General features: G+C 33.2%; 1 protein-coding gene across 5 annotated transcripts in view; it reads left to right on the forward strand.

The window, feature by feature from the left end:
• Positions 1 to 590: 590 nt before the first annotated feature.
• The window catches only part of LOC119830137 (serine/threonine-protein kinase 26), a 73,801-nt gene continuing 53,222 nt past the window's right edge, over positions 591 to 21,169 (forward strand). The window contains exons 1-3 of one of the 5 annotated variants that reach the window (XM_038353018.1): positions 13,931 to 14,343; positions 14,659 to 15,066; positions 20,544 to 20,768. In XM_038353018.1, the coding sequence (XP_038208946.1) occupies positions 14,782 to 15,066; positions 20,544 to 20,768 (510 nt within the window). In that variant the 5' untranslated portion in view covers positions 13,931 to 14,343; positions 14,659 to 14,781. Of the gene's footprint in view, positions 1,051 to 13,929; positions 15,067 to 20,543; positions 20,769 to 21,169 lie in introns of those variants that run through there. The other 4 variants (XM_038353046.1, XM_038353055.1, XM_038353038.1 and 1 more) reach the window with 4 other exon arrangements.

Here is a 21,169-nt window from a genome sequence, read left to right on the forward strand (position 1 = left end):
TAAAGTTAGATAATGATCAAAAGAATTAGATTAATGATTGTTATTATAATTTTTCAACTGCAAATTTAATCTGGTAGTTTATCAACTATGCATTGTTATTAAAATTGACAAATAGTCAGGTACATATTATTTTTGACTAGCCGAAATAGTTCCTATAAGTATATGACCGATTGAGCTATCCCTTCACCTTAAAGATTATATGAATATCGTAAAGATAAAACAATCATGTTAATCAAATTTCCCTATTCTAAAGGTCTCTGGATAAAATTGTTCTAGGTCAATTAGAGAAATAATTATTTTTTTAATTATTATTTATTTCCTAAACTGTAAACATTAAACATGTCACATGTTTTTATTCATAACGAAAAAATATTCAATGTGTACAATATTACAATTTTTTACATAAAATAACAAAATATTAAGTATTCACATTAAATTATTACAATATATTCTGGGTGTTACGGAAGATCAGTGAATGGTTTGAAAAGCGTATTATGACCTACATATGGCAACACCACGGCTAACTTCACGCATCACGTCGTTATGTTGTCGTATCCGATAGCACTTGACAGCATTTTACCGAGTAGTTGGTGCCCCTGAATATGACATGAAAGCAAGATGGCGAGTTCATCTCCGGTTGATCGTTCGCTTCGTGTTACTTCAACACACATTTGATGTCATTTGTCGTTTTGGTTTCTTAAATATTTTTGAATTTACAAACAATATATAAATTAAAAAAGTCGTGAAGTGCTTGTTCAGATTTTAGGATTTTGGCATAATTTATAACTTAGATGTGCATCTATCCCACCTGAGGAATGTTGGTTTTTTTCAGTGATTTGTGATTCGGTCAGGTGTTTTCGTTTTCGAGTTAAAATTTTGTTCTTGCGCAGTGAGTGAAGCTACAGAGTTTAGATGTTTTTGTGTCGTGGGGATGTTAGATGTCGGGACTGTTTTCAATGTTGGGAAACAAAAGCGTGAACTATTTGTTTTGATAGAACGTGATAAATTACATTGAGAAGGTCGGACTCGACAGGAGTGATGGCCTGTGAGGTAAGATAACTTGTTTATTTTATATTTTAAGAGCGTTAAAAAAATCTTGTACTTATTTTTTTTAATGTAGATACACATTATTATCTTACTAGATTTTTTAAATTATATCAGCTTCATTCAAGTGAAAATTATTTATTGAAGTCGGTAGACAGTTTAATCAGTGATGTGTAACCATGTGATACAATTTTTTTGCAAGCACATTCAGTGTATTTGCAATTGTTATTATCAACTGTAAATCCCTCGAAGAATGTATGATTCTGCTGATAATTGATAATTTCACAGTATTTATTATATCTATATCCCTTTAGATAAATAGAACTATAGGTTGATAGTGAAGTCATTTCTTACTCACATAAATGTATGATGAGATCTATTTAAATTTAAAAAAATACTGGGATCTTAAAAAATTTCAAACTAAATCAGGTAGGTCAATAAAATGGTGATTCAGAAAAATATTTTAAAACTTCTATCATCAGTTGTATCATCAAATAAATGTGATACATCTCATCTATGTATGGAACATTGATATTTTAAGCATTTAATTTATCAGCAGATATAATAATGTTTTATATGTAGAAGTTCAATAAATAATTATCATTATTTAATCTATAAAAAATTAGTGTTGAATTATTTGATATACTCATGAACAGGTGTCTTACATGTAGCAAGAAATTACTAAGAAGTATTGATAATTTTGTATTTAAAGTTATTATACCTTTTATAATATATAGATACTATATAGGTATATAGATTTGTATAATCTATTAGAATTAAAAAGTTATTTTATCTTAAATAAAAAAACTTAAAATACAAATAATATTTTATATTCTTGTTTCATACTGATAGTATACAAATCATGGTATATAATCATGTCTAGTTATATTTATAGTATTAACATTCAACTTCTGAATGTAGTAGAGGTGATAATTTGATAAGTTGGTATCAAAATAATGTTACAGAAGTAGTCCTGTCACCAGTAAGTAATTTGTATTATATAATTTACTAGCATATCCCTACAGATTTGCTTGCATTCAAAGTCTTAACTATTATCAAATGCACCAGAAGACATAAAAGATTTTATTAAAATCTGTATTGGCTTAGGAGGAGCCGTTCATGGACAAAAATATGCACAGAAGAAATATATATATATAAATGAAGATATTCAGATTTTAAAATTAATTTTGTGGACTATTAATAAGGGAAATTTTCTTTATTATGGAAATATGCCAAATGTATTCTATATGTATTCTATATATATATATAGAATACTTATGAAATATGAGTACAACTAAGTAATTTCATTTGTTCGGAATGTGGCAGGGTATAACAGTAAATAAATATAACAACATAATTTATATATAATGTGGTACATACGGTAAACTTTACATTAGCGATATCATTTCGTAATTGTAACATTTGTTTGTGGTTTCCCACGATACGATTGTTATTCGTAAGAGAGCGTGTGCGTGGCTCGGCCGCTGCGGCGGTTATCGTGAGACCCCACTATTACATTTTCGGAGGTCAGATTGTATGTACTGGAGCTAGTTTATAAAATACTGGTTGACCCTGATAGCAAGTCGTCAATGATTTCGTCTTTAACAGATAAGATGTGATTGAAGCTGCATGCCCTAGTCAGTATTTAATTGCCTGTTCGTAATTTAATTTTTATCATTATAGGGTACATATTGAATCTGTGTTGTTGATAATTGTCGATCGTCTTATTGAAATGTTCGGAATGCCATTTGTGATACAATAAATGCGCATTTAATAACGTGGGTTAGTAATATTTTGTTTAGATACATATTTCTCTGAGTCATCAGTTTTGTTTTTTCTCTTTGTAAAGTTGTAACGGTGCTGGTTTAGCCACACGTTAAAACAAGTGTCGTGGTGTTTGTATTGTGACTAGCGTTATCTATGTGGGCCGTGGTTTCCTCACAGGGCCTCCGGTTGCACCCGTACATCTATGTAAACGCAGCACACATGACCAGCTCAGTTTGAACTGTTATGGCTCAGGAATAATAGAATTTTCTATTGAGGTAACAATGTAAGGCGCATTCAGACGTGTTCCCCGCAATTGGTTGCGTTAAACAAACCAAATAAGCTTTGTAAATGTCGACAACGGCTTCGATGTTTGCATTGCGATACTACTACATAATATATTTATTGAAATTCTTGAAATTGTATTGTATATAATTCATGCATATGCAGATCCCATATCAAATCGATGAAACGAAAACTAAGACTTTACATGAAAATAAGAGCATTAAAATAAAGATATCGATTAAGTACACCCAGAAACAACCAGCAAAACAATTATGTTTGTTTTAATTCTGGCTCTCTGTCATTGTAGTAGAATATTTCATTTTCATTAATTTGTATTCAGAAACCGCTTAATTGGCCGCGCGTGAGTTTATAGACTTTAAATCACTCGAGAGTTTCTTGTTTCAATTATTACACCGTGTACTTGTTACAAAACATGTAAGGTCAAGTCTTTAATAAATCCTTGGACTGGAGTTGACAGAACAAAGAAGTTAAACTTGACTGTAGCTAACGAAACATAAACTTGTTTCGTCTACTCTTAAGAAATTGCAATACGCGATATATTTACTTTTAATATACGATTGTTATTCACACTCGCCGGACAAAAGGTTTTTTATGCGATCATTTTTATCTGATTTTATTTTATATTTATATGGTCCAATTGTAGATTTAGCTACGTCAGTATAGTATGCCAACTAATTTATTTTTTACTTATTGCTACTGTGGTCGCAGTGGTGCAGTGTGTTAATAAAAAGTCTATTCAAAATTATTGTTAGTCATCTTGTCGATTTAAAACATTTTCAGTAAGGCAGTCGTGCGCATAGGTCATTGACCCGGATTTATCAACAATAAACTTCATAGAAAGGTATGAATAAAGTAAAAATTTACATATTCAAGTATCGATCTACTTGTCTATCAATTTCATTTTATTACACATTCCGTTGTATTAAGTTTCGGGAATATAAAATTTGACATAAATATTGTACTTCACTGTGTTATTTGTAATTGTTAGTAATATATATATCTCAGATTCATATACATTTATGAATCATATATTACTTATACCCTCGGCTTACTTTGATTTAGATAACACAACGTTCGTTCAAAATTTTCGGTAACGAGAGACAAAATTTAACAGTTAGTTTGTGTATAACTATAGAATTCATAATTCTACGGTTGCGGACAAACTTCGTCGTCGCTATTGTTAATAAATTGCCAGTACGTACAACCGACAACGCTGCATTTATATTTAACCTTTTTGAATGAAGTTACCCTTTGACTGCGACGTGAAGCCAACGAAACGATCGTTTATAAATACTCGTGCAGCCTAAGTAGTTTAGTAACATTGAAGAGGATGTATGTTGCACTGCTTGCACCCAGGCAACGTGAGCACAGCTGCAGCGTCTAGTTGGATATATCTGAAGGTGGATTGTCTGAAATTTATGAGGATTAAGTGTTCCTTAGCTATACTGCATCGCCCCATTGTTGACCGCCAGAAAGTATAATGACATAAATAATTAATTCACTATTTCTTTATACGAGATTGTCTTGACGTGGCGATGTGTGGCAATTTTTTAAGATAAGGTTCAAAAATACCTAAATAAGATTGCCTAATCATCTAAACGCAATTGGCAAATGAAAGTTTATAATACGTACGAAGTACTTATCAGTATTTTTTACAAAAAGTAGTAGAAATTTATTTCCATCAGCAAATTTATTTGTACGCATCATGTAATATTAACATAATGCATTTCACATGAGCACGTGTTGATAATTTAATAAGTGTAATGGATATCTCCACTTAAAGTAAATATAAGAATGAAATCTAATTAACAAAACATACATACATATATATACATTTATCACAAAAGGAATACTGAACTGTTCTCGATGCAAAATTATTAAATGCAGTGTTGTAAGGTTCTATTTATGGTACAGCTATAATTGACCTTTGACCTGCGGGTGAGAGGTGGTGGGGTAAGGTTTTGTCACCATTCGTTTTAGCCGAGTCGCAAGAACCCCACGGTCCCCTTTTTTGTCCTACTTACAAACCATTTAACAAGTCGCCACTTATAATTTATTGCTGGTATAAATTGCTAGGGGTTTTTACATGCTCAGCAATTCACATGGTGATCAAGTGCGTTATAATTTGGGAAATATCGCATAACAAAGCAATAGTTATGATATTGTATATGGAATATTTCTGTTAACCCAATTTATTTTTAGACCATTCTTAATATAAAAGGTCTCAATAAACTAATGAATTACAATCCATTAATAAAGTGTCCCTTACTCTAATAAGTTGTCTCTTACTAACAATAAATTGTTTTTGTGATGATTTTTGAATATTTCATTCAACGCGATTTACTTATTAGTTTTTTTGCAAATAACAGCGATCAAATTTTAAAGGAAATGAATTTTTAATATAATATCTATAAACTTGGCATTGATTAAATATTCAATGCAAATAGTATTAATAGTTAAAAATCATTAGAAATTGAGATATTATTGCATACCCCCGTATCGTGATGACGTTTACTTCTTATGAACTGTAAATAAGACAAACAAGCTTATAAATTTGTAATACATCCGATTATAATAATTAATTATTTTGATTTATGATAATAAAATAAGTAATGGTCGGCTCAATTGCCATTTTTTTTCTACAATTTTATATTATCCTAACACATAAAAATAGATGTAATATATAATATACATTCATGATGAATAATTAATTAGAAGTAATTGTATGAAATTGTTGTGCAAATATTTTTTTAAAGAAATCTTCTGAGTTATATGTGACATGGACCTTCGCAATAATTTTTTATAATTTCAAAGGTTTCTAGGCTTCCCCAATAAATCGCGATACGGTTGTGTAAGACTTCATTTCCGGGATTGAACACAAATCAGATTATACGTTAAGCAATTCGAGTGAAGCGAATTGAATATAAATGTTTCATTTTCGGCTATTCAAGATGCGGAAACAATCGTCTTTCTTTTGGTATGAATAATATTCGGACTTGCACAACCGTCTGTGGTATAAGTCGATTCATATTATGGGAAATTAAAACCCCCTATCTGTATTGGGGATTGAAACGAGGCATATAGATTTAGTCAAGTCAGATGATCGTCGGTCTGTGCCCTGCCTGCTAGAAACTTCCTTGTGTTAGCCTCCACAGTTGTTTTAACTCGAGATGAACAAACGTTCCAACATAAACCATGGTACTAACAAGACGGAAAAAAACATTGGAAGATTTTATAAACGATAAATGTTAATGTTATGTGATATTGTACATTTAAATATGAAGTTTAATCATTACGATCTGGCATCTGGAGGTGAAACAAGAGACGAGTTTGATTTTTAACATGTGTCAGTTTTAAATTGAATTAATGAATTTAAATTCCATGACTTTGTAACATTAAACGTTTGATTTAAATTGCACTGTAGCATTTATATTGAAGAATCACAAATAACCCAACATTTCATAGAAATAGCTATCTAATAATCTTTAAAATATCTTCCCTCAGATTACAAGACATTACATTACAGCTACAGCTGTCTTGGTGGGCTTGGCAATAAATGTGCTAAATAACATAGATTGCTTAGTTCGATACCAGTATATTATGTAATAAGATAGCGGCTTCCTAATCACAGGCCTGCACATGGAACTCATCTATCTTCCTTTGATTGCAGTTTTTGTAATCAGATGTAGTGAGTGGTCCACGTGCGGGAGCGCTTCAGTATTAATAAATCGATTACATTTAGTTTTTGCTTTGTTTGTATTCGACATCAGAGGCGATTGGTAAATAATAATTTTATTTGCGGTTTGTAGTTGCTCATACAGAGCAACTACTTTTCCTTTAACCCATTTTATTTGAAGATTATAATACATATTATGGATGATCACTGTCGTGAGATAGCAATTGAAGTTCCATTTGATTTGCTGGCATTTCCGTTATTGTCTAGAATTCATGAAAATAAATAATGGTATTATAAAATAAATAATGAATGCAATAATTGTTTCTGCGTGCCCATTTGCCCTTGGCCTTATAGATTATTGTACTACACGCGATGCTTTGTTTATGCTAAAAATATTGTGCAGAGGTGCGTAGTAAACAAACCTCTGTTAGCGTGGAGTAACAAATTCGTAACAGAAATTATCACGCTTTACTTAATGTCGTAAATGTAATAGTTGGCAAATTTCAAGGATAAATATTTCTCGTTATTTTATTGTAGTGCTCGTCTGATTTCAATTATTGACATGAAAGCTACATTTACTACTAGAGTAAATGATTTTGTTTTTGCAAAAGAAAAGAAGAGGCGAAAATTAGTTTATGATAAAAAAAAACTATAATTGAAGACAAAAATATCGTATTTATATCGTAGCGCAAATTCGCAATAGGTTTAGATTATCATAATTACTTGCGGCAAGTTTAACATATAGTTTATTTAACATATTCTTGTATACATTCCATCGTGTTGTTGTTTGCTACTTTACCTTTGCGAAATGGCTGTAATTCATGCTAATTGCCCGGTCGGTAATGTCACAATGACCTTGGGCTGCGCGGGCGCAGGTCCCCCGCGTTTGTTCAATAGCCGTCGTGCCATCTTCACGCTCACCGCATTGCTTGTGTTGGGTAAGCTATTAACTCATAGTTTACTCGTTACACAAACTCTTTCAATAGATTGTATTCGTTTCAAGAATGTAATTATTGCTATGTCGTTAGGTGTTTCAGGTACCCGATATAATGAATGCCGGTTTATGTGTGAAACGCTATGCTTCCCTATTACGAAACTTGATTGGAGAACGAACATAGCTGCAGACAAAATGAGTGTTGTCACTTGTTGCTGGATGTTTGTTGAAATAACACATTGTTATAAAATTTAAATAAAACGAAATTAACAGTAATCGTTCATTTCTAAATTGAAATGACGGATAAAATATTTCATTTAACTTATTATGAAAAGAACAAGATTTATTACCTACTAGCTGCGCCCCGCGGTTTCACCCGCGTAAGTCCGTATCCCGTTAGAATATCGGGAATGTTAAATGTTGCCTATGTGTTATTCTAGTTGTCCAGCTATCTACGTATCAAGTTTCATTGCAAATCCTTACAAACTTTCGCATTTATAATATTAGTCGGATATAGTAAAGCGTTTGAGGCAAAAGGTTAAAATAAAGTAGATAGACATAAGCGCTATATGGTAAAAATCCTAAATATATAAAGAAGATGCTAAGATATCTAACGACAATAACAGAGTGATACACGTCTCGCATTTCTCATTGTCTTTTTTATGATGATGCTAATATACCTACTTGGTTTCATACATAGAAAACCAGGAATTATTAGAGTATTGCAGATATATTTGCACTTATATGTAATGATTCACAGGTGCTATATAGATTATCAGGTGTTACGTAGATAAGTTTGATATGAATTGATTAAAAACTTGTGGAAATGTTTATGAATGTCTCTACAATATAGTTTTAATACAAGATGACTACTAACCAATTATTAATTAGAAACTGAAATTTACTGGGTTCTTACTTATGGTTTTTTTAAGTGAAAATTTCTTATGGTAGGGTAAACCAATACGGTTAGATTGGTGTAAGTGTTATACAAATAATAATCTGTGGGTTAACTTATCACTTCTGACGGACGTCCCAAAAGTGTTTATATACCAGACGTTTGCCGTTTCGGCAGTGGGGCAGGCAGAGTCAGACCAAGCCTATTCACTCTACACTTGAAACGCTTATAGTTTTGGTAAGGAAATTAATCTGTAATGGTATTTATTATTATATATACAGCATAAGTATCCTCGTTTATTACGTTTTCCTGTTAGTTTTAGTGGTTTGTAATATATTTTATTTTGATTTTATCGAGTCAACTCTTCGCAGCTGCGACGAGTCGCTAGTAAAGTATACGTTAGTACTAGTTACTTTCAGGTTGCAGCAACTAAAAAAAACACAAATCGGTCAGACTTCAAAAATTCTTTCACCGTGAAATATGCACGTGATCCCTGACTGCTATATATAACATGGGCAAAACCGTGGCGGACCGCTAGTAGTCATTTACATTTTTATTTACAAAATCTCTTAAGCCAATCCGCTATTATATAATACGATACACAAATGTGTAATAATTTCGTAAAATAATTATTGCGATAACATTGTAGTTTACACTGATTGCGTCCATTTAATCGGCTCTTCGGTTGCGTGATCGCACCGCGGCCACTTTCAAAAATTACTTTCGTTCACAGTATTGTTTAGAAGTAAATAGATTTTCTTGAGAGGAAAATATGTGCACGACTCTGACTTGAACATAACATACGAGGTTATTTTTGTAACAGTTTCAGGTTTACATTATTCACGCGGAAGCAGTGTTACTTCAGCTTGAATAAAATAAATATGGTTTTAACTAAAGCACACACACGTTTTAATGATATGAATCCTAGTTAAGACGTTTAGTGTTCGTAGTCACAAGTATTTTGTTTAAGTAATTAAGTGGCATACAATGTGTTAATTTAATGTATGGAGGAATAAAGATTTTATTTATTTATCTATTTAATCAATCAAATTGTCTCACTTGCTCTTGTACAGAGTCTACGTAAGGAAATTATTAAATCCTGGCGATACCAATCAGAATAGTGAAATAAACTCATAAAATTATTGTATTGCCACCGATGCTTGATAAGTATACAAAGTTTGAATTAAATCGGTCTTTTAAATAAGGGTTTAAATGAGTCGGTTTCATATTAACACACAGGAGTAGCGAATAAAAACAGGGTTGAAAATAATAAACGCCTCAAAAGAACTCATTTTGTGTGAACCTATTGGAACTAGTTAAAAGAAAATTTGTTGTTATTTATTAAAAATAATGAAAAGTTACCATTAAACATCAGTTTGAATATATTGCCATTATAAAGTAATTGCTATTATGAAATAATGTGAATATTTGTTAACTATTATTTATATACATCAATGGTTAATAATAGACCTGCTGGTTGCTCCGCTTTCTAACACCTAGGTAATGAGATACAGTGTGAACTTTCATCTCGGTGGTAAGCCGCATAACCTATCGTATTTTAAGGTCGCGACGCTTGTACTATATAAACTATACATAATACTGTACACATTGTAGTACATAATCATGATTTATTCAGCGTTATTTATTTGCTTGAACAAAATTAATTTTCAATAGATATACGAATTTTTATCATAATTTTATGTTACTTTTTAGTAAAGTCAATTATTGCGACAGATTGGTAGTTTTCAGTGTAAGTTTCTATTGAGTCTTCCTCAATATCTGTTGTAAAACTATGTGATCACATGTGAAGTTGATATCCCTCAGGTTTCAGCTGATATGTTGAAATAGTGATCAAATTAGATAGTGATATTTCCTTTTCAAATGCTGTCTGCATTTGTCCAAATCATGTACACACGTCAAACGCTATCTTAAATTAATATTGACATAATTGGCCCAGGCGTCAGCTCGAGTTTGACAACTTTGGAGATACATTTCGGTAGCTTTTTTGTGTCATAAGCATCCTCTGTTATTAAGGGTAGTTTTTTAATACATGATCGTTATTTGTAAGGGTCCCATACCAGAAAGGTAAAAAGGGATCCCATTACTAAGACGTCGCTGTCCGTTTGTCTGTCCGGCCGTCCGTCTGTCTGTCACAAAATTTGCATTGTATCTCATGAAAAGTGATTGCCGCTATAAAAAAATATAAAAATCAAGGTTAAGAAACGGTTGCACTGCTTATGAATTGGATGGGTGATCAATCCAAATATCGCGAGTCCGACTAGCACTTTTCATTTTAATGTCCATCAATTTTTTATTATAATTGAATATATCATAAAGGTTCCGAAAAGGTAGACCGTTTCTTATCGAGTTTTCTATAGTGGTGGATGGAGTGGATAAACAAAAACAACCCCTTCGTTTCGTCCTCTACAGAACTCCCTTTCTCATTATAAGATGTCGATCAGCCTGTAATAGTTCGGTTCACGTTGTCGGTTCACGTTGTCGGTTCACGTTGAATAATCGAGAGCTCTTAAATAAGGCGCCATCGGAATGGAAACATTTTATTGGTGCTGTATATACTCACGAACATCTCTTGAATGTTGGAGGGATTAGGTTCTTTTGGATTCAAATAGTAATAAATTATATTACTTATAGAAAACGAAGCTTGATTTTTCATGTCATTAAAAATGCAAAAACATTAAGATTGTTCTTAAATTTAATCGATCCCGAAAGCAGTAACAAAAAGCTTGTAGATCTTAATTGGATCGCCCATTGCTTAATTTGAAGGCAGAGTTTTGAAATCATTTAAGTTTCTGCTTGAAGCGGTACATTAACATTAATTAACAGGGACAGCTTTTAGGGATTATTAGAGAATCGTCTGAAGTTATGACATTAAAATGATTCAATTTCCTACAGCGGCTTTTCTAGAAAATTAAGTTACGTTTTATGGGATTCTGGCTAAAACAAACCCCGTTTTTTTTTTTAATTCTAAGATCGTCAATGTTGTTATAACAAATTGGCTTTTTGTTGAATGGAAAGGCTGGCAACCCGGTGATGGTAAGTTAATTTGTTGTCATTGGTCGCATACGATGTTTAATATCGACACGTTAATACGGCAACAACCGGGTACTGGTGTGTCGGTCGGATATTGCGCTTTCATGGCGCCGTACTCGTTCACTTAATGCGTTTCCGATGTGACGCAAATGGGATGTTTTGTGCTCGCAATGGTCAGGTGCGGACTATCTAATAACTAGATCATTTCAATAATAGTTCTTACATCATTCGCGGCTAATGATGCTGCTGGCTCCTGTTCACACGGTTTTGGATTGGTTTATTGGTTCGTATTTGGTTATATAAGATAATGTTTACGTAATTGTGTCATAATAAATTTTTTAATAAAATCAATGGCATACCTTTTCTTTTATAAGTAATTATGAGTGTCTGTATAAAAACGAACAAATGTTATGTTTTATTTCGGAAAATGTTTTAAGTATTGTAAGAAAGCTTTTATTTCATTGAGTGATGTGCCTGTTCGCATAAAGTAGTAAAATAAATTTTAAAAATAGTGAATCTCATATCTATCGTCGAAAAATATTCGCATAGCATTTTCGGTGTTTATTTAGATGAAAACAATTCCAACGATATGCTGTATCGCTATAAAAAGAATGTAACACGTAACATCTCCATTTAATCGAACTCAATTCTCCACCGATCAAAAGCACGTATGCGGTGAATCGGAATTGTTTCAATGTATCTCTATCGCCGTTTATTTCCGTCCAATAACAATGTTATTTAAAGGTAAATGAAACAGTGGAGCGATTTCCGCGTACAGTGAATACTTAAGTCGTGGCGATAAATTTTGGAACTGTTGTGTTTAGAGGATTTATGTTCTGAGGCACCGGCAACTAGATCCAGCTTCCTAGCGAAGCCGGTTCATCTGTCTATAAATAATGGGATAATATTGCAGACGAGGAGATTTTCATATTTAAAATTAGAGCAAAGCTTTGTTGTTTTTTAAACGACGAACAATATTTGCACAATCGTTTCATGTGGTTAATCTTTTATCTTTTCCTACTATAGATAGAACATGGAATGTCATGAATCAAGATAACATTATCTTGTTTTGAAGTGAAGATCAATTTATAGTTAGGAAATTTCATTTAATACTTTTCGTAATAGAACTCATGTTGAATTGATTAGAATAGCTTCAATCAATTTCAAATCTTAAAGACTATATTCGTAATTCGTATAAATGAGTACATCCTACGATACGTGCTTTGATTATTCTCAGAATTTATTGTTAAATGATTACTCCTTGCTTCTTTTAGTCACGCGTAGGCCTCGTTGTCTGTCGGTTGTTTAACATTTTAATCTTTGAGGTCTGACACTTAATTTTTATCGGTACTAAAAACTATTTGTTCAAGCGTTTGATATGTGTGTGTTTTAAAAAAATTGACAACGTTTTAAGTCTCGGCTTATCTTGGTATTTTAGTTAAGCTAATGATTGCGCTTAAGATTCGTCAAGGTGATTAAGATACGTTTGCGGAAACTAAACAAGAGAGAGCCATCTTGTGTAGGTTTTTTAATGATCATGTAGATCATGGCCAAAACTCGATAGCCTAATTATTTTATTATGTCCGTTGACAACAAGCTTATGCATGCATCAGTTTAGATGCGTCCCAAAAAAGGACCTAACGGACCTAAGCCCAAATAATGTATGTGGGTCACGTCGACCAATATCGTACGGTTATGGTGATGTGAAGCGCTGCTGTAAAAGTATGGAATGACATCGGTCAGTATTCACATCACGGCTGAGGCCGGTGACTCCTCAGAACAGTCCTCGCCACTGCCATTGCCGCGGAATGTCGTAAACGGAATACTAATCCTTTGTAAATAGTATGCGTCAAGCCAAATACTTGCTAGAGCAGGTCAACGAAAGTTTCGTAATGCCTTTGTTTCACTGACTTTCGCGCTCGTTAACGGGAACGCCTAAAATCAATTTGTCATTGTTCCTTCAATTTGTTCTTTGTTTTTAGAACGATTCATCCTATACATGTTTCTCGTAGTAACATTTTGACATGAGGGCATCTATTGTTTTTTTAGTAATAGAGGTACACAAGCAGATTTGATTGTGTTGCAAATGTGTTCATTAACTTTCTCTTTCAACTGCGGGTACTTTTATGGTGCTATAATGGAGACCTAGTTTTATTTAGAAGCTGACAATGTAACGTTACATGTACAATGATAACGTTGCAGGTTTAAACATTTAGAGTGGGCAATTCGTAGTTAAGCCGTGATTGCGGTCGGTCGCGTTACGATTCACGCGGCTGGTAGTTCACCGTGGTGCTATGTGTAATGTTTAGCGTGGAAGCAGCTGGTGCTGCACGGTCTGTTGACGCCGCTCTCCGCCCGCCGCCCGCGCGATCGTTGCGCCCCCGCGCTCCCTTGCGAAAAATTATAATGCAATTGCCAGGACGGCCGATGTGGAACGCTTTACGACCGCAGCCAGCACGCAACAGTCTACACTCAAATGCGTTGTAACTCACACGCCATCCATCACTATGGATTTGTCGTGTCGGGACTGATTTCTCTTGTGCTGTTCGACAGAGTGGAAACCGTGTGGCTGTCGTTAAAGTTACCATTGGATTGTAATATGCAGTGACGTGAACTTTAAAACGCAGTACAGTGCCACGTTTTCGGATCTTCTTTTTTCTACTAGCGTACTCGGTACCGTTGTGTTTTTGGCTTTTAACAGTGTTGTGACTATAAATGACTTTACTGACCGTAATATTTCTAAACAAAAATACGTTTCAATTACTTTAGGTTCATTAGCGTCCATATTCGGTGAGACCATTGTCCATCAAACGTGAATTAATTCGAATCGCGTCTTACTTACGTCCGGTGAGGTCTTGCTTTCAAAGTGTCAACGTTTCCAAGTAGTCATTATAGTTCAAACTGTGGCCAGTTTCGCTCGCTTCTGGTATTGCGCGACTTATCGTTTCATAAAAATATAAATTAATCGGCTAATTATAATATTATCAGGTGTAGGGATGATAAGACAACCGCCAGTTATGTAGTGTAATGTGAATCAGTTAGCAATCACTGCTGATATAATGAGGTGAGGTGACTTGTGATTTGAATAGTGTGAGTGATAAGTTATAGAAAATGTGGGGCGCCGCGGTGTCTACTCCTCCGCATTACCATTACGTTCAAGGTCCTGCGGGACCGATGCCACAACGTGGTCCTGCGGGTCCAATATTGTCCGGACCCAGTGTGAGGCATTTGAGGCCTCAGTCTTCGTATTCCCTGCCGCACGGGAGCAACGGTCCCGGTCGGTGGAGCTGGTCTGGCAGCAATGCATCTTCCTTTGATCGTAGGCAGCTTAAAGTGCCCCCGCAGCCAGCCAGGCCAGCACCTCATCGACCGTCGCATAATCGACATGCCGCTAACGTAAGTTAATGCATAGGTATACGAATCCTTAAATTTAGTTTTATTGTACATCGCATCTATAGTACTTGTTTACATGGTTGTACCAAATTATTGTGGCTTAAAAGTTGTTTTTATTAATTATGCAAATATGAAGCAACTAGATGTCATCTACATAGAGAGACATTTAAAATGTAAAAATTTATATAACGAGTTCAATTACTACATTCTCATTTGATTTTTCATTCACACCGTGCCCGCATAAGAAAGCAATAATTTCTTACGCTCTGCGCGTTTATTAATCGTTTAGAATTACAACTTTATTTCCTCGTCTCTCGCAATGCGTGTCGGATGTCGGCTGCGCACGCGTCACCCGACACGAATGCGTTTCTAATATTCACCCGAGGTATGCGGCTTCTGTGACACTATGAAATCAGCACACTTCGTGATTATTGTTCCAATATATATGTAACATATTCGACAATATATATAACGACAGATCTTTATGACATTACTTGCAAGTTAGACAAGTAGGTGTGTGCCGTGAAATCAGTGTCGTTACAAATGTCAGTTATATTAATGTTGCAATTTGTGTCGAAGTCTAAATCTTTATAGTTGCAATCTCCGCTTGTATTGTAGCAATAAATCACCTATTCGCATGACTCAAACAATGAAACGAGGAACTACGTCACTTTCATTGAAAACAGGTTTGAAAAAGTAAGGTTTTAATAGCTGGAAACGCTGCGTGCGGATAGTGTCAATTAAGCGCCATTTAATCGCAGCAAGTCGTAACGCCCTTTCATTGCAGGTAATTTATTAAATCCTGGTGGATCTAGTTAAAGTTATAATTGCTAGTTCGATGATAATAATTACTTACAGCTATACCCGCCGCTTTCTATTAAATGAAGTAAATAAAGCAATTGCTATCATACATAAAGACACGTGATCTATATTAATAAAAATGTTATTGACCTTAATAACACATCGCCTATTGTCACTCGATAGAACGTTTTTATATTCATTATAAATAGTTGTGATAATCGCATAATCTGAAGCCAGGAAGTTATATAAGTGTAATTTTACAATTCTTTCAGATTAACCAATTGTGTGTCGATCATTACGAAATGGAGAAACGTTTGAAAGGATTCATTTAATAAGTGGACGAGTACTAAGCCAACGTACAATATGTTTATTTATTGTTATTGCTATGTATATTAAAATCTACTAAGCCTTCAGATAACGTATTCTTCGTGGAAACATTAATATAATATTAACTAAAAATCTGTTATCTAAATATAAATTTAGCATAGAGATTATAAAGAAGATTTGATAGAATAGAGATGTTCCCAGTTTAAATAGGACCCGACCTTTAATCTCTTGAGTACGCCTCTGCAATGCTAATAGTATTTCAACATAGTTTTGATTATTCATTAGGTTTTGTGCGATTAAATGTAGGTGTAATATTAGCAGTAGCAATATAAGTACATAAGGATGTAAATATATAACAATACTATGGGAGCTTAAAGCCAAATCTACTTAATTTAGTATTACCGTGATCATAAAACTCTGCGTTTGGTTTCAGTATTAATAGTCTGCTACTAACCGTTTCAACCGGGTTTATTATCTGTCTTGATATTACCTCCAATAATATGTCTTTAAATGAAATAAAAAGTCTGCTAAAATATAGATTTACGCGTCAGTGAAATTACTATAATATGGTATAATGGCGTAATACTTGGGAGGTAAAAAAGCATCTAAACGAGTTCTCACATGCCTTATACAGATAGTAGGTTTTCTTAATAGGGAGTCACCATCACCTAATGAATGACTGTGTCGCAACCCGCGTCTTACCTGCTTCTGTTTGGTGAATGCTTAAACACGCTAACTGTAAAATGTATAAAGTCAGTAATTGATGTTTATTCTTGTGTCTAAAAACAGTCTATTTATTTCAAGGTGTCGTACCAGTATTGATTTACGATTGTTAAAACAATAAAAAAAATAACGCAAGATTTATATATTAAAATATGTAGGTCTTGCGTTAATTTTAACGAAATGAATGCCTTACTAGTGTCATCTTGTATATTGCATTTATATAATGTTTTTATTATCACTACATAGCATAAAACAAAGTCACTTTCTCTGTCCCTATGTGCCTATGTATGTTTAAATGTTTACAACTACGCAACGGATTTGGATGGGTTTTTTTTTTAATAGATAAAGGGATTCAAGAGGGAGGTTCATATGTATATATGTGTATATAACAATATCTATTAAACAATTAATTAAGCCACGGGCAAAAGCCAGGGCTTTATAAACGTGTTTTTATTTTATGATCCTTCCGGTCCGTGTGTTAAAATTTTAAAATTTTCGTCATTATTTTAGTGGCTGAATGAATGAAATGAATTGCCCACTATAACGACTTAAGTGCTTAAAAATTTAATGCCCAGAGAACATATTGTTATCATCGAAAAAGTAGATATTTAAAGAACTTTGATTGTTAAATAAACATTTTTATCACTTATTGACGTATACCCATGCAAAGCATTGAAAGTATTGTTTAATTATCAAAAATAACTGATAAGAGTAATGATTTTCCACATACATGTATACGATCCCCTATCTTAGTGATTAAAGTATGTTTATAATTAATTGCACAAAAACGTTATTGAAAAAAAAAACGAACTGACACAATATTTATTAAAGTTGAAATACAAAAGGGACAAGAAATTTATCTCAAAACGATCTATCTTACTATGTATTTCTTGTCGCAACTTTTCTCGTAAATTCTGTTATCTTAGGAATTTGAATATATTACTTACCCATACGGTAATGATGCATGAAACCGAGATTTTCTGTTATATACGAGTCAAATATATTTTTATTACAAAGTGAGAAGTAAACGGTTCATGTTTAGATGAGATTCTCACTACAGAAACAATTGAATTTATTTGTAACTACCCATAGCAAATTGGAAAAATGTGTAACTTTTGATTATTATTTGTTACTTTAGTTTAAATACCAGATAGATAAAACGACAAAGCAACGACGTATTTAGTCTGTATCGGGTTTTGCATAAAAACACTTGCAAATAGCTTCCCCATATTTAACTTTTAGAATTAACCCAGCAAAACATAATAAACGTTTTTGTTCTCTGTGCAATGAGTCTTTCGTTTTATGGCTCCCTATAGGTTCCTTTACGAGAAGAATTTAAAGAGGGCGTAATTTCGTTATTGCCGCCCCTTTGTTATCGTATCCATCGCACAATATATATCTTTATTGCATGAAAAATAAGGATATCAGAGTGTGAACGACTAAATTGGTTTTATCGCGGTCCTTTGAGGACGTAATTAGCTGAAAATACCGTAAACTCTTGTTTAACCGAAATGATCGGGACAGACAAAAATGGAAATTTCGAATGAACCGAATTCGACTGTTTGCACACACGAAAAACCTTGAATTCCAATAAAACCACGAAATATGATCATAATCACATAACATTTTGAATAAAATTTTGGTTGAACGCGAGAACTCGTAAGAAACGGAATTCACTTTAGTATTACTGTAGTATATGGTTGCTTATTTTAAATGCTAATGATGTTTAGAAGTAGGTTCAGACTATTTTTTTCATTTATTTAGAAACATTAAATATTACATACCATGCAATTACATACCACGCTAAATGCGATTCTTATATTTATATTATTAATATTTCGTATGGGAATATCATGCTATTGAATTAGCCGTTAAGAACGTCACTTTCCATTTTCATTTCGCAGATTCCACCTCGAGATTATGTATGTTATAAGATTTATATCACAATGTGCTCCAATTTTGTGCTATTTATCATTCATGTCACGTCTCCCCCACTATGTTCGGCCGGCTAAACCCTATAGAATAATCCACGTGCATCGATAAAATACATTCGTAGTTTAGGCATTTTTGGAAAAATCGTTGCATTTCTTATTAGGATCCTATTCACTAATCTATTTTCGTATTGAATTCTCTAGATAATGGCGAATTAAATTATCGAATTGTTATAAAAATAATTTTCTATAACGATTTGTTTAGTATTTATGCGAATCGTTAGTTTTTATGTAAATCATTTGAATCAATGGAACGAAATAGTTTAAAAATAGTTGTGAGCATTAACATAACTGGTAGCAGTTTTTCCCGCAGAAGTATCTGGCATTTGCATAGTGTAGCGTGTTTAGTAAAGGTGTCACGTAGAGAAATGTTGGATCGCTTCGCGTTCGTACGAAACCTTGACTCCGTGGCAATGTCAGACAAATGCCAAAAGGTTTTGAATTGTATACGGTTATGACTGAATCGCGAAGGTGATTAAAGAATTGTGGATAATTATTTTTGAATTTCCAAGGACCTCTATTATGTTTATATCATGTGCTTGTTATAACCACCGGAATTTCAAAATCGTTGCTGCTTTCTCACAAGATAATATTATATGATCGATTTATTGCATATAAACCTGCGATATTTCGGTTAAAAATATAATTTATCGATCAAGTTAGATGCCCTTAACATTGGTACTACCCGTACAACGATAGATTCTACGTAAACCGTTTGGAATTTAATTTTATGCTATAATTAATCACATAAAACAAAGGTTATTTTAAGATACTGATATGTGTTTAAAAACATTGTTCCTCTTGTCTATCTTATAATCTATATTTCTCTTTGTAATGTATGAAACCTATAACAGGAAATAGCATGATAATGCTTTTAAATAGTCATTATCTTAATCGCGATGTGTTATCTACACACAGTTTAATCCTTACATTTTTGGAATATTTTCTCGAAATTGAATTTTCTAATAAAACACGCGCATATCATTTTGTGACATAAATTGCGTTTTAAGATAATATTTTAATGTGCGTCTATTATCAATAAGTAGGTATGTACTATTTGATAAAGTATCTATTTCTATAAACTTGCCGCAAATATTTTTTATTGAACGTGTCGTCCTAAAAACATTCATTATCTGAATATCCTTGATTATAAAATTGAATTAATTAATGTTGTTTTCGTAATTTCTGATTTCATTAATGTTTCGTAAATTCATTAATGTTCTGATCGTAAGCGCTACCACCGCCCATGATCACTTGGAGAGGCGTAAGGTAGATTGCAGACCTTTCGCCTCATAACGTTTCGATTTCGTTTGTGTACCTTCAAAATACTCTATTCATAAATTATAAAAAAATGTAAACATCATACTTATAACATATTATCTATCTGCGTGGGTACTGGGTACATATTATATTATGTACATAATTGATTAATATTTTATTTGACACTGCGATATTACAATTATATTCTTATTGTTCTTTCTTGAAATGGTAAAATAAATGAATACACATAACAAAATGATCCAATAACTGATAGCTCAGCCGCATACAGTATAATCAACTAATTCAGACATTGAATTTACTAAATATTAGCAATAAATGTTCATAAAAAAGATATTCAAGAACCCTCCATTGTTCCAGAAGGTCGACCCTGAGCTGATCTTCACGAAGCAAGAGAAGATCGGCAAAGGATCGTTCGGCGAGGTGTTCAAAGGGGTCGACAATAGGACACAGCAAGTGGTCGCCATTAAAATAATCGATCTCGAAGAGGCTGAAGATGAGATCGAGGACATACAGCAGGAGATTATGGTGCTGTCGCAGTGTGACAGCCCATATGTCACTAAATATTACGGATCTTACTTGAAGGTGAGTCAGTTTTGTCGTTTTTATAACATGAAATATATTAACTAATTTAATATGTTTTCACACAAAACTCCTGGGCTAATTAAAAAAAAAAACCTACCTAAACCTTTCTATTAAATTAAACAAGAAACTTAAAGGGGCGAAACGAAGAGTTGATATCGGTTTGCGAAAACAATTATAGCAAACTGTATGTGTATAATAATACAATGTATCGAAAGTGAATATACAATTCAGTTTATATCACGTAACAAGTAGAGTCAATTCTTCTATGTATTTAGTAGGAGTTAATTGTGAAATATGAGATCACAAAACTTTCCAGAATTAGAATTCAGTTAAATAATCACGAGTCATGTTTGTGTTCGGCAGTAGGAAGTTTCTGTCTGCGTTCTTCATATGTACATCAT

Source organism: Zerene cesonia, chromosome 1, assembly GCF_012273895.1.
Source record: "Zerene cesonia ecotype Mississippi chromosome 1, Zerene_cesonia_1.1, whole genome shotgun sequence".
Taxonomy (NCBI): Eukaryota; Metazoa; Arthropoda; class Insecta; order Lepidoptera; family Pieridae; genus Zerene; species Zerene cesonia.